The 13,570-nt window shown below is 30.7% G+C and overlaps 1 protein-coding gene and 1 non-coding gene across 2 annotated transcripts; one reads left to right on the top strand and one right to left on the bottom strand.

The window, feature by feature from the left end:
- Positions 1–3,739: 3,739 nt before the first annotated feature.
- Positions 3,740–8,256, bottom strand: LOC140830118 (probable cytokinin riboside 5'-monophosphate phosphoribohydrolase LOG6). The gene is made up of 4 exons (XM_073193401.1): positions 8,253–8,256; positions 5,730–5,879; positions 4,118–4,576; positions 3,740–3,756 (listed from the first exon to the last, which is right to left on the bottom strand). The coding sequence occupies exons 1-4, from the start codon at positions 8,254–8,256 to the stop codon at positions 3,740–3,742; spliced, it is 630 nt and encodes a 209-aa protein (XP_073049502.1).
- A 2,136-nt stretch (positions 8,257–10,392) lies between these two features.
- Positions 10,393–10,503, top strand: LOC140831253 (small nucleolar RNA R71). Its single transcript, XR_012117829.1, has one exon. It is a non-coding gene; the product is annotated as a small nucleolar RNA R71 (small nucleolar RNA).
- Positions 10,504–13,570: the final 3,067 nt, after the last annotated feature.

Below are 13,570 nucleotides of genomic sequence, written 5' to 3' on the forward strand. Positions count from 1 at the left end.
GGCTATCGACCTATCGTCCAGTGATTGATTGCGTTGCTAAGACGGTAACTTTTGCAGATGCTGGCAATAGGGAAGGTATGCTCGCCAGTGCAGGTACTTCGCTGGTCCTTCCTTTTATTTCTTGTCTTGAAGCTGAGAAGTTGATGTGTAGAGTTTGTGATGTATTTCTGGCTACTATTATGGATGTGGATAGAATGATTAAGTTGAATAAAGATGATATCGATGTTGTGAGGGAGTTTGCTGATGTGTTTGAGGATGATGTGCCGGGTTTGCCGCCGGATAGGGATGTTGAGTTTGTGATTGTTCTAGCTCCAGGTGCGGTTCCTATTTCTAAGGCTCCGTATAGGATGGCTCCTACCGAGATGAAGGAGTTGAAGACGCAGTTGCAGGATCTTTTAGACAAGGGTTTTATTCGACCGAGTTCTCCGCCTTGGGGAGCTCCGGTTCTTTTTGTCAAGAAGAAAGATGGGTCGTTGCGGCTGTGTATCGACTATAGGGAGCTCAACAAAGTGACTATCAAGAACAAGTATCCGTTGCCACGGATAGATGATTTGTTTGATCAGCTGCAAGGTGCTACTGTATTTTCAAATATTGATCTTCGGTCTGGCTACTGTCAGTTGAAGGTTAGGGAGTGTGATATCCCTAAGACAGCGTTCCGGACCAGGTATGGTCACTATGAGTTTCTTGTGATGTCTTTTGGTCTGACCAATGCTCCTTCGGTCTTCATGGATCTGATGAACCGTGTGTTCAAGCCGTTTTTGGATAGCTTCGACATTGTTTTCATCGACGAAATATTGATCTATTCCAAGACCAGAGAGCTTCATGCAGAGCATCTTAGAGTGGTTCTTCAATTGTTGAGAGAGAGGAGACTGTTTGCTAAGCTGAAGAAGTGCGAGTTCTGGTTGGAGCAGATTTCTTTTCTAGGCCATGTTGTTTCGAAGGATGGTATAGCTGTTGATCCAGCAAAGATAGAGGTGATTCAGAAGTGGCCTATTCCTACTACTGTACCAGAGGTACGCAGTTTTCTTGGGTTGGCAGGTTATTATCGTCGTTTCATCTCAGATTTCTCTAAGATTGCCCTGCCATTAACCAATCTGATGAGGAAGACTGTGAAGTTCGAGTGGTCCAATGATTGCCAAAGTTCATTCCAAGAGTTGAAGGATAAGTTGACGACAGCTCCTATTCTTTCATTGCCCAGTGGTTCAGAGGATTTTGTTGTGTATACCGATGCATCGAAGAAGGGTCTTGGTGCAGTACTGATGCAGCGAGGTAAGGTTATCGCCTATGCTTCTCGCCAGTTGAAAGACTATGAGAAGAATTATCCGACGCATGATTTGGAGCTAGCAGCTGTTGTTTTCGCCTTGGAGATTTGGAGACATTATTTGTATGGCGAAAAGTGTGAGATTTTTGCTACTACTTAAATAATAATTCACCCAAGTGTAGGTTGTCTGCAAGTAATATATTTCGTAAGTACGAGATCGATCCACAGAGAGGTTATTTTGAGTTTAAATTTATTAATTTATAGATTACCAAATGCAAGACTGAAGTTTACAAATTATAAATATTGTCAAGGCTTGAGGATTTATTCTTGGTTTATATAATATTGTTTAACTAAAAGTAAAACAAAAGAAACCACCATAAATAATGGTTCCAAGAAAATTAAACACATACATAATATAATATAGTTCCCACTATAGAAAATACCGAATTAACCGATATTTTATATATGGTACCTATGATTATATTATAACTATATAAATAAATAATTGCATAATAAATGTTAGATTAAATCATTATATTTCATTTAGGACAACCGGCAGAGCCACGCTATTGCCTAAATGAAATATATTGATTTAATAAGTTAATTGCAGTAAAGTAAAAGTTAGTTGCGATAAAGTAAATGTTAGATTAAATCATTATATTTCATTTAGAACAACCGGCAGAGCCACGCTATTGCCTAAATGAAATATATTGATTTAATAAGTTAATTGCAGTAAAGTAAAAGTTAGTTGCGATAAAGTAAATGTTAGTTGCGGAAAAATAAAAGTTAGTTGCGAGAAAGTAAAAGTTAGATGCGAAAAATAAAAGTTAGTTGCGATAAAGTAAATGTTAGATTGTTAGATGTTAGTATTAAATCATAATATTTCATTTAAAACAACCGGCAGAGCCACGCTATCGTCTAAATGAAATATTATGATATTATTATATAAATATATATATATATATATATATATATATATATATATATATCTATATATATAATAATAAGTGATGAAATATTTATTGTATCAAAATTAAACAACAAATCAAGATAACCACTTTAATGGTATCAAGCATTTGATGTAAATTAATAACAACAAATAATTCATTTTTATACCTACAATAAAAATAAGTTAGCTAAATGAAAAGAAATAAAGAAAGAATATACAAAATATAAACAATCTTACTTCACCAAGAATGCATCCTCTTCACCTTGACATAATAGATTTAGCTTGCCATAAGTTTACTTTTGATCAATACTAAAATATCACTCATAGTTGAGAACATGAAAGAAAATATATTGGAACTTAAAACTTTGACACACACTCACACTATATTTTACAATGAAATAGAATGATTTTCAAGCTAGCACAAGGCCTCTATTTATAGGCCAAATGAGAGAAAGGGTCAAAAATTCTATTAATGCCATGTAGTTGTAATAGTATTCTTTGTCTCCTCAACTCCAATTCCATGTCCCTTTTTTCAATGCCTTGTTCCACGACTTTTCTCACCGCTTTGACTCTGATTAAGGCCACAAACATGTGGGGAATTTTGTGTAGATGAGTTTGGCCACTTGATTCACCTCATTTGGATAAATATTGAAATATTCTTTCAGGTCAAAATATTTTATGAATAGCTAGTTTTCACTCATGGAGTTGGAATGAATATTAACTCTCATTGAAAAAGACTAAGTATTAAAGCAGACAATTAAATAAACTAATATTGAAAACAAAATAGGAAAATTTACAAAGAATAAAATCCCCTTTCTTTTCTTTTTTTTATCTTTTTTTTTTATCTTTTTTTTTATATTTTTTTTAATAATGTGACTGCAAAATTTTACAATAACATAAACTTTTTTTTTCCCAAACATTTTACCAAAAATATCTATATATATATATATATAAATATATATATATATATATATATATATATATATAAACATTTATATAACAGATACATTCGACTATCTTTGAAACTTATCTAGCACAAACAAATCTTTTTGTTTGTTTTTGTTTTTGTTTTTTTTTTTTATTAAGAACACATTGATAGTACATCAATCAAATCTTGAAAAAAAACAAATATTACAATGAATAAAGTATTTTGCAGTCCGTTATTTATTTACATCTTTTCTTTCTTTTTTTTTCAATAAATATTTTTTTTAGGGGAATTATATTCTTGTAATTAACCATTTTTTAATAATCAATAAAAGTTTATTAATTGTTTTCTCATTTCTCACCACTTACTCACAAAAGATGTGTGAGTATATATTATACTTTTACAAAAAATTCTTTCAATTATACATGTTAACAACCATACAAATCATATCTTTTAACTATATTCTTATAAAAATTTTAGAAATTATTTATTTGAAAACACACACACAAATATATACATATATGTAAATAAATAAACACATCTATTATATATTTTATATTAATTGATCAAAATATATATGTATATAAATTGGTACATATGAAAACTAATTTTTCTTGTAGTCTGTAATTTGAATATAATGAATATTAAAATCTAGTGTATTGTGATTTTCCGATAATTATTAACTAATGCGTCTCAGGTGCATTTTACTGACACCTTACTCGACATTGAACTAAAACGTATTATTATTATTACTACATATTTTTATTTTTATATAAAAAAAATTAAACAGAAGAAGAAGAAGAAGAAGAAGAAGAAATTATTCATACCTTAAAAAAAAAAAAACATTAAAAACATACCGTTGAATCGCAAGTTTAGCATCACATGAATTTTCTTTTCTTACTCTTGGATGTTGGCCAATTAAGTTGAGATAAGAATGGATCTGGTTCATGACTAAATCCTTGCAGTAAATCAATAAGTTCACCTTCACTTGTAGCAGAAAGTAACATCCTTTGCGAAGCTAATGAAATAAATCCCTGATCCACAACATCATCAAGAAACGATAACAATTTATCATAATAATTGTTAACATTTAACAAACCAATTGGCTTATTGTGGATATTTAATTGTGCCCAACAAACAGTATGAAATATTTCTTCCAAAGTACCGAAACCTCCTGGTAAAGCAATGAAAGCATCTGAATGTTCAATCATTTGAGTAATTCTTTCATACATGTTGTCCACTTTCATTTCTTCTCCTATTGTTGGTCCTGTAAGATTGGCTAAAGTAATCGGAATAATGCCTAAGACTTCACTTCCACCTGCATGCGCAGCTTTTGCAACTTTTCCCATGAGGCCAACTTCACCACCACCATATACCAAATGAATCTTGTTTTTAGCAAGTGCTATTCCAAGCTTTTCTGCTACTTCTTCATAAATTGAATCTTTTCATGCACTAGATCCACAAAATACACAAATATTTTTGATTTTACTTACCGTGGACGTTGACATGTTGAGAAATATGTTTTCTGTAATTGTTAGATCACAGCATATGAATTTATAAGCGTAACATGCCAAAAGTCAATATTTGAACAGGAAATTATTATTATTAAAAGAAAATAAAAATGACAAAATTAAAACAAATATATAAAGCGTAGTTGTGATTGTGGCTCACATCTTCCTCTGATTTTACGTTCAGTAACGGCTTCAACGCCTTCTATGAGTCGAGGATATGCTTCCCATCCAATTTTCTTATAAATTGGCAAACAGGGTCTTTTAACGTCAGATTCCCAAGACGAGATTATATATATATATATATATATATATATATATATATATATATATATATATATATATATATATATTTACTTATCTAAATAGACATGCGTTACTACAGTAGGATCTTTGTAAAGCTGATTCCACCGTCCATATTGATATTCCTCATGTTGAAATTGCCACCATAGTTTAAGAAGTTCATTTTGCACGTATCCACTAGAATGCGTATCAAGAACCTCTAGAAAATTATCCAAAGACTCTTTACTCAGACCATTCTTAATGAATAAAATTTTATCTTCCCTTTCATTGACGTCATTCCAACATTTTTGTATTTCCCATTACAAGTCCACCTTGCACATTTATAACATCCACCTATACGTTTAGCTCTTCGCTTTTTAGCATATGTTCTTTTACCAAATCCTGACATATGTTTTATTATTATTTCACTTGCTTCCCCAACCAATCGGACTTTTGCTTCAATTATCAAATGGACATCACTCGGTATGCCATATGACATCATCAACCTTAGCCGCTCACATCTAGCTTTATAAATTTTCTTCAACGCATTATCAGGTAAACAAGCAAAATATTTACGAAGATTCATGATACACGCATCCATATTATTATTATTATTATTATTATTATTATTATTATTATATATATATATATATATTTCAATTATTTTGGAAAAACTGAAGAAACCGACTTAGACAGTCACGGAGTACCGTTATCCGCCACTTAACCGGGAAATGAACTAGAATCTGCAAAAACAAAATGAAAATATCAACAACTATTGTGGATCATATAAAGGCATAAACTCACCATTAAGAATTTCATTTTCTATAAAAGGCTTAAGTCTTTTCCCATTAACTTTAAACACATAACTATTTTTGGGATTTTCAATATCAACAGCACCATGAGGATAAACAAATTTGACTATAAATGGTCCTGACCACCTCGATCTTAGTTTACCTGGAAATAAATGCAAACGAGAATTATAAAGTAAAACTTTTTGTCCAATTACAAATGACTTTCTCATAATATTTTTATCATGAAAGGCTTTTGTTTTATCTTTATAAATCTTTGAATTTTCATATGCATCATTTCTTAATTCTTCAAGTTCATTTATTTGCAATTTTCTTAATTTAGATACATCATCTAAATTAATATTAAATGCTTTAATTGCCCAATAAGCTTTATGTTTAAGTTCAACCGGTAAATGACAATGCTTGCCAAAAACTAACCTATATGGTGACATCCCTAATGATGTTTTAAATGCAGTTCTATATGCCCATAATGCATCAGTTAATCTTAAAGACCAATCTTTTCGATTTGGATTAACTGTTTTTTCTAAAATTTGTTTTATTTCTCTATTTGCAAGTTCAACTTGACCATTACTTTGAGGGTGATATGGGGTAGAAACTTTATGTGTAATGCCATATTTTCTTAATAAAGAAGAAAATGATTTATTTATAAAATGACTTCCCCCATCACTAATTATTGCCCTAGGTATTCCAAATCGACTAAAAATATTTTCTTTTAAAAATTTTATAACAACGTTATGATCATTAGTTCTACATGCAATCGCTTCAATCCATTTTGAAACATAATCAACAGCGACTAAAATGTACGTATATCCAAAAGATAATGGAAATGAACCCATAAAATCTATCCCCCAACTATCAAATATTTCAATAATTATGATTGGATTTAAAGGCATCATGTTTCGTTTTGAAATTGATCCCATCTTCTGACAATTTTCACAAGATTTGCAAAATAAATGCGTATCTTTGAATAAAGACGGCCAATAAAATCCACATTGTAAGATTTTTGTAGCTGTTTTATTGGATGAAAAATGACCTCCACATGCTTCAGAATGACAAAATTTAATAACATTACTTACTTCATTGTCGGGTATGCATCGTCGAAAATTTTGGTCAGGACAATACTTAAATAAGTAAGGATCATCCCAATAAAATTTTTTAACTTCTATCAAGAATTTATTCTTATCCTGTGAATTCCAATGAGAAGGCATTTTATTTGTCACAAGAAAATTTACAATGTTAGCAAACCATGGCATAATAGTAGCATAAAACAACTGATCATCTGGAAAATTTTCATTTATTGGTATTTCATTATGAGATGATTCAGTCATTATTCTAGATAAATGATCGGCTACAACATTTTCTTTTCCTTTTTTATCTTTAATTATAATATCAAATTCTTGTAACAATAAAATCCACCGTATTAATCTTGGCTTAGCATCTTGTTTATTTGATAAATATTTTATGGCAGAATGATCGGTGTAAACAATAGTAGTAGAACCAATTAAATAAGATCGAAACTTATCTAATGCAAATACTACTGAAAGTAATTCTTTTTCAGTAGTTGAATAATTTATTTGGGCACTATTTAAGGTTCTACTAGCATAATAGATTGCATAAGGTTTTCCTTCTTTTCTTTGTCCTAACACAGCTCCTATAGCATAATCACTTGCATCACACATTAATCCAAATGGTAAAGACCAATCTGGAGGTTGTAAAATAGGTGATGTAATTAAAAGATTATTATTTTTTTAAAATCATTTTCACATTTTTGAGTCCATTCGAATTGTGTATCTTTTGTTAAAAGATTTGACATTGGTTTAGATATTATGCTGAAATTTTTTATAAACCTTCTATAAAATCCTGCATGACCCAAAAATGATCGAACTTCTTTGACTGTTTTTGGTGATGTTAAATTAGAAATAACATCAACTTTGGCTTTATCAACTTCAATTCCTTTTTCAGATATCACATGTCCTAAGACAATCCCAGATTTAACCATATAATGACATTTTTCCCAATTTAAAACAAGATTTTTTTCTTCACATCTTTTTAATACTTCTTCTAGATTTTTAAGACAATTTTCAAATGAGTTTCCAAAAACAGTTATATCATCCATAAAAACTTCTACATATTCTTCAATCATATCACTGAAAATACTTAACATGCATCTTTGAAAAGTAGCCGGAGCATTACATAAACCAAATGGCATTCTTTTAAATGCAAAAGTTCCGAAAGGACAAGTAAAAGTAGTTTTTTCTTGATCTTCTAATGATATAGGTATTTGATAATACCACGAATACCCATCAAGAAAACAGTAATAAGAATTTCCTACTACTTTTTCTAGAATTTGATCTAAAAATGGTAGTGGGAAATGATTTTTTCTAGTTGCATCATTTAATTTTCTATAATCAATACACATACGCCAACTAGATGGAATCCTAGTTTGTAATAACTCTCCTTTTTCATTTTTTATAACAGCGATGCCTGACTTTTTAGGTACTACTTGTGTTGGACTTACCCATTTACTATCTGAGATTGGATAGATAATTCCAGCGTCTAATAGTTTTAATACTTCATTCTTAACAACTTCTTTCATATGTGGATTTAACCTTCTTTGCGGTTGCTGATACGTTTTAGCATTTTCTTCCAAGTGAATTTTATGTTTACAAATTAAAGGATTCATACCTTTTATATCTTTCAAAGTCCATCCAATTGCATTTTTATATTTTTTAAGTAATTGAATTAAATATTCTTCTTGATTTGGTAGAAGAGTGGAAGAAATTACAACAGGAAATGTTTTATTTTGACCAAGAAATACATATTTCAATTCTAATGGTAAAGCTTTTAATTCAAGTTTTGTATTATCATCTTCTTTAAAATTATTTTCAGACTCCAAACTTTCTACTGAAAAAACTTCACATTGTTTATTTAAGTTTTCTTCTTGTATATTTTATTCCACAATTGTTTAAATTTCATTATCATCTTCATTTTCATTTTCATTAATACTTGGTTGTTTACATAAATTAAACACATTAAGTTCTAGAGTCATATTTCCAAAAGACAATTTCATTATTCCATTTCGACAATTAATTAAAACATTTGAAGTTGCTAGAAATGGTCGTCCCAATACTACTGGAATTTCATTATGTACTTCTATTGGTTGTGTATCTAAAACAATAAAATCTACAGGATATATGAATTTATCAACTTGAACCAACACATCTTCTACAATACCTCTAGGTATTTTGATTGACCTATCCGCCAGTAAGAGAGTAACAGAAGTGGGTTTTAATTCTCCTAAATTAAGTTTTTCATAAACTGAATAAGGAAGTAAATTCACACTTGCTCCCAAATCCAACAAAGCTTTTTTAATTTTATTTTCTCCAATAATACATGAAATTGTTGGACAACCAGGATCTTTATATTTTAAACTAGAATTGTTTTGAAGAATAGAACTTACTTGTTCAGCCAAGAATGCTTTCTTCTACACATGCAATTTTATCTTCACAGTACATAAGTCTTTTAAAAATTTTGCATAGGAAGGTACTTGTTTAATAGCATCTAATAATGGAATATTTATCTTTACTTGTTTAAAAACTTCATAGATATCAGAATCACTTTTTTGTTTTTTATAATTTGTTAATGCATGAGGAAATGGTGGAGGTTTATTTGACTTATTTACTATTTCAGATGATTTATCATTCACCATATTATTCTTAAAATTTAAGGTATCATCATTCTCAAAAGTATCAGAATTATCATCCTTACTCTTTGATTTTAAATGATCCTTGTTTTCATTACTATATGGATCATTAACTATTTTACCACTTCTAAGGGTAATAACAGATTTTATTTGATCAATTTTTTCATTTTTTAATTCTTGATTTTGATTTTTAGGATAAGGTTGAGGTTAAGATGGAAATTTTCCTTTTTCATGAATATTAAGTGCTGATGCAAATTTTGCAAGAGTTTCTTTCAAATCACTCATAGATTGACTGTTTTGAATATTGATAGACTCTTGCTTTTGGATAAATGCATGAATTACTTCTTCAAAGTTTTTTCTTGGAGGTGTAACATAAGGAATATAACCTTGATGATTTTGGTTATTTTGAAAATATTGTTGTGACGGTTGTGCATTATTATCATTTCTCCAACTAAAATTAGGATGATTTTTCCATCCCGGATTATATGATGGTGAAAAAGGATCTAGTATTGGTTTTTTATAATTGTTAACATAGTTTGCTTGTTCATGGAGACATTCTTTAAATGAAGGTAATGTTGGACAATCTTTTGTAGCATGATCATGTGTATCACATATATGACAAACAATTTCTTGAATACTTTTTAATTGACCACTCTTTTTCATTTCTAATGACTCAATTTTTCTTGCTAAAGATGCAAGTTTAGCTTGAATATCTGTATCATCTTTAAGATTATAGATACCACCCCCATTTGTTGAATTATTGATTTTAGTTGTTGGTGGTTCTATTGTACCTATATTATCCCAATTTTGAGCATTTTCTGCTAATGAATCCAAATATTCCATAGCTTCATTTGGGTTTTTATCTTCAAAAGTTCCATTACACATGAATTCTATCATTTGCCTATCTTTAGGTATTAGACCTTCATAAAAGTGAGAAACTATTCTCCATGTTTCAAAACCATGATGTGGGCATGTATTAAGTAATTCTTTATATCTATCCCAACATTGATAAAACGTTTCTCCTTGTTTTTGAGAAAAAGTTGTAATTTGTCTTTTAAAAGAGTTTGTTCTATGGGAAGGGAAAAACTTTTTGAGAAATTGTTGTTGCATTTCTTCCCATGATCTTATTGAACTTGATCTTAAATTTTGTAGCCATGTTTTAGCTTTATCTTTTAAAGAAAAAGGGAAAAGCTTTAATCGAACTATATCCATGCTACAATTTTGATCATTATAAGTGTTACAAACTTCCTCAAATTCTCTTAGATGTAAATATGGATTTTCAGAATCTAAGCCATGAAAATTTGGTAAAAGTTGAATAATTTGAGGTTTAAAATTGAAATTAGATGCATCGGGAGGAAAAACTAAACAAGATGGGTCACTAGTTCTAATAGGGTTCATATGGTGCCTAAGTGTTCTTAATTGATCATGTTCTTGATTATTATTATTATTATTGTTATTATTATCATTATCTTGATTATTTGAATTATCATCCATATTTAAATTATTTTCAGATACTCGAATAAGTCTACCACTTTTTTTTCGACTCCAAACACTCATACAAGTAAAAACACACAATACTTATAAATAAAACATAAATAAAAAATATAAACTTAATTTATACCTCCCCGGCAACGGCGCCAAAAACTTGCTACTACTTAAATAATAATTCACCCAAGTGTAGGTTGTCTGAAAGTAATATATTTCGTAAGTACGAGATCGATCCACAAAGAGGTTATTTTGAGTTTAAATTTATTAATTTATAGATTACCAAATGCAAGACTGAAGTTTACAAATTATAAATATTGTCAAGGCTTGAGGATTTATTCTTGGTTTATATAATATTGTTTAACTAAAAGTAAAACAAAAGAAACCACCATAAATAATGGTTCCAAGAAAATTAAACACATACATAATATAATATAGTTCCCACTATAGAAAATACCGAATTAACCTATATTGTATATATGGTACCTATGATTATATTATAACTATATAAATAAATAATTGCATAAAGTAAATGTTAGATTAAATCATTATATTTCATTTAGGACAACCGGCAGAGCCACACTATTGCCTAAATGAAATATATTTATTTAATAAGTTAATTGCAGTAAAGTAAAAGTTAGTTGCGATAAAGTAAATGTTAGATTAAATCATTATATTTCATTTAGAACAACCGGCAGAGCCACGCTATTGCCTAAATGAAATATATTGATTTAATAAGTTAATTGCAGTAAAGTAAAAGTTAGTTGCGATAAAGTAAATGTTAGTTGCGGAAAAGTAAAAGTTAGTTGCGAGAAAGTAAAAGTTAGATGCGAAAAATAAAAGTTAGTTGCGATAAAGTAAATGTTAGATTGTTAGATGTTAGTATTAAATCATTATATTTCATTTAAAACAACCGGCAGAGCCACGCTATCGTCTAAATGAAATATTATGATATTATTATATAAATATATATATATATCTATATATATAATAATAAGTGATGAAATATTTATTGTATCAAAATTAAACAACAAATCAAGATAACCACTTTAATGGTATCAAGCATTTGATGTAAATTGATAACAACAAATAATTCATTTTTATACCTACAATAAAAATAAGTTAGCTAAATGAAAAGAAATAAAGAAAGAATATACAAAATATAAACAATCTTACTTCACCAAGAATGCATCCTCTTCACCTTGACATAATAGATTTAGCTTGCCATAAGTTTACTTTTGATCAATACTAAAATATCACTCATAGTTGAGAACATGAAAGAAAATATATTGGAACTTAGAACTTTGACACACACTCACACTATATTTTACAATGAAATAGAATGATTCTCAAGGTAGCACAAGGCCTCTATTTATAGGCCAAATGAGAGAAAGGGTCAAAAATTCTATTAATGCCATGTAGTTGTAATAGTATTCTTTGTCTCCTCAACTCCAATTCCATGTCCCTTCTTTCAATGCCTTGTTCCACGACTTTTCTCACCACTTTTGTAATAGCCGAGCCCGGTGTACGGTACGGTTTAAGCTTTGCTTGTTATTTGGGTTATGTGATTAGATGTTTAGAGTTGTGTTTTGGGCCATAGTATTATTGGTTATTATTGTCTTGAGGTATTAGTTGTTGTTGGTTGTTCGTTTCAGAGTTTCGGATCGATTTTAGTTGGTTGAGTTTTGATCTTGGCCGTGACCAGAGTGCACCCGCGCTCTTAGAGGAGTGCCCCCGCGGTGTACTATTCATGATTTTGGAGTTGGGAAGCCGTGGCAGGACCGCACCTGCGGTAGTGCAAGGGCCGCACCCGTGGTGATGACCGCACCCGCGGTGTCTGCAGCGCCGCACCCGCGGTCCGAGTGTTCCAGAATTTTGTGTTGTGCCGTGAGCTAGGCGCACCCGCGGTGCTTGTGGCAGCGCACCCGCGGTCTAGGTATGGGCGAGATATGTAGTTACTTCTTAGGAGTGGTTGGCCATACTTTCCCTTTTCCTTTCTTCTCATTTCCGATTTTCTCTCTTCTAGCAAGGGTTTTCATCCATTTCTTTCACTTCCTATCTTCGATTCAAGCGTTTAGTTTGCGTTTCGACTTTTCGATCGTGGTTCTCCTTGTTGCTAGGAAGCTATGGTAAGCTTTTGTGCGATTCTTTTAAGGTTTTGAGTTAAGAGTTGACTTGGGTTTGTTGTTCTTGTGGATTTTGAAAGGGGATCGGTTATGGTGACCGGAAGCGCAACGGAAGTTTAAAAATTTTAATTTTTCATCAAAAATTCGGCCACCTCATGATAATGCGTAGCAAATACAACAAACACCAAATAATGTCATACATAGGGTGTTTAGAAGTTTTACCTATCAATCACAAGGATTGATGTATGGCTCCAACTTTGTTGTTAAACAACAAAGCTCTTGAATGGCATGAAGAAATCTACAAGCTTCCTCCTACCTTGAATCTTTCCTTCAAATTAAGCCCACCACCAACTAGGTAGATCCCCTCATATTTTGCACTAGAAAAATATGAGGATTTTTCATTTGAGAAGAGAGTTTTTCTTCAACCATTGAAGAAAGAAAAATTGGAGAGAAAGTGAATAGTATTTTCGGCACTATTCATCCTTGGAGAGAAGGAGAGACATTTTTTTGGTTGTGGGAAAA

This window comes from Primulina eburnea, chromosome 4 (assembly GCF_022965805.1).
Source record: "Primulina eburnea isolate SZY01 chromosome 4, ASM2296580v1, whole genome shotgun sequence".
Lineage (NCBI taxonomy): Eukaryota > Viridiplantae > Streptophyta > Magnoliopsida > Lamiales > Gesneriaceae > Primulina > Primulina eburnea.

What these genes read in the sequence shown, in the direction of transcription:
- LOC140830118 (XM_073193401.1), bottom strand. An exon ending in AGAAAATGAAATTCTTAATG is followed by an intron (nt 4,577 to 5,729) that starts GTGAGTTTATGC and finishes GTGCATGAAAAG; the next exon opens with ATTCAATTTATGAAGAAGTA.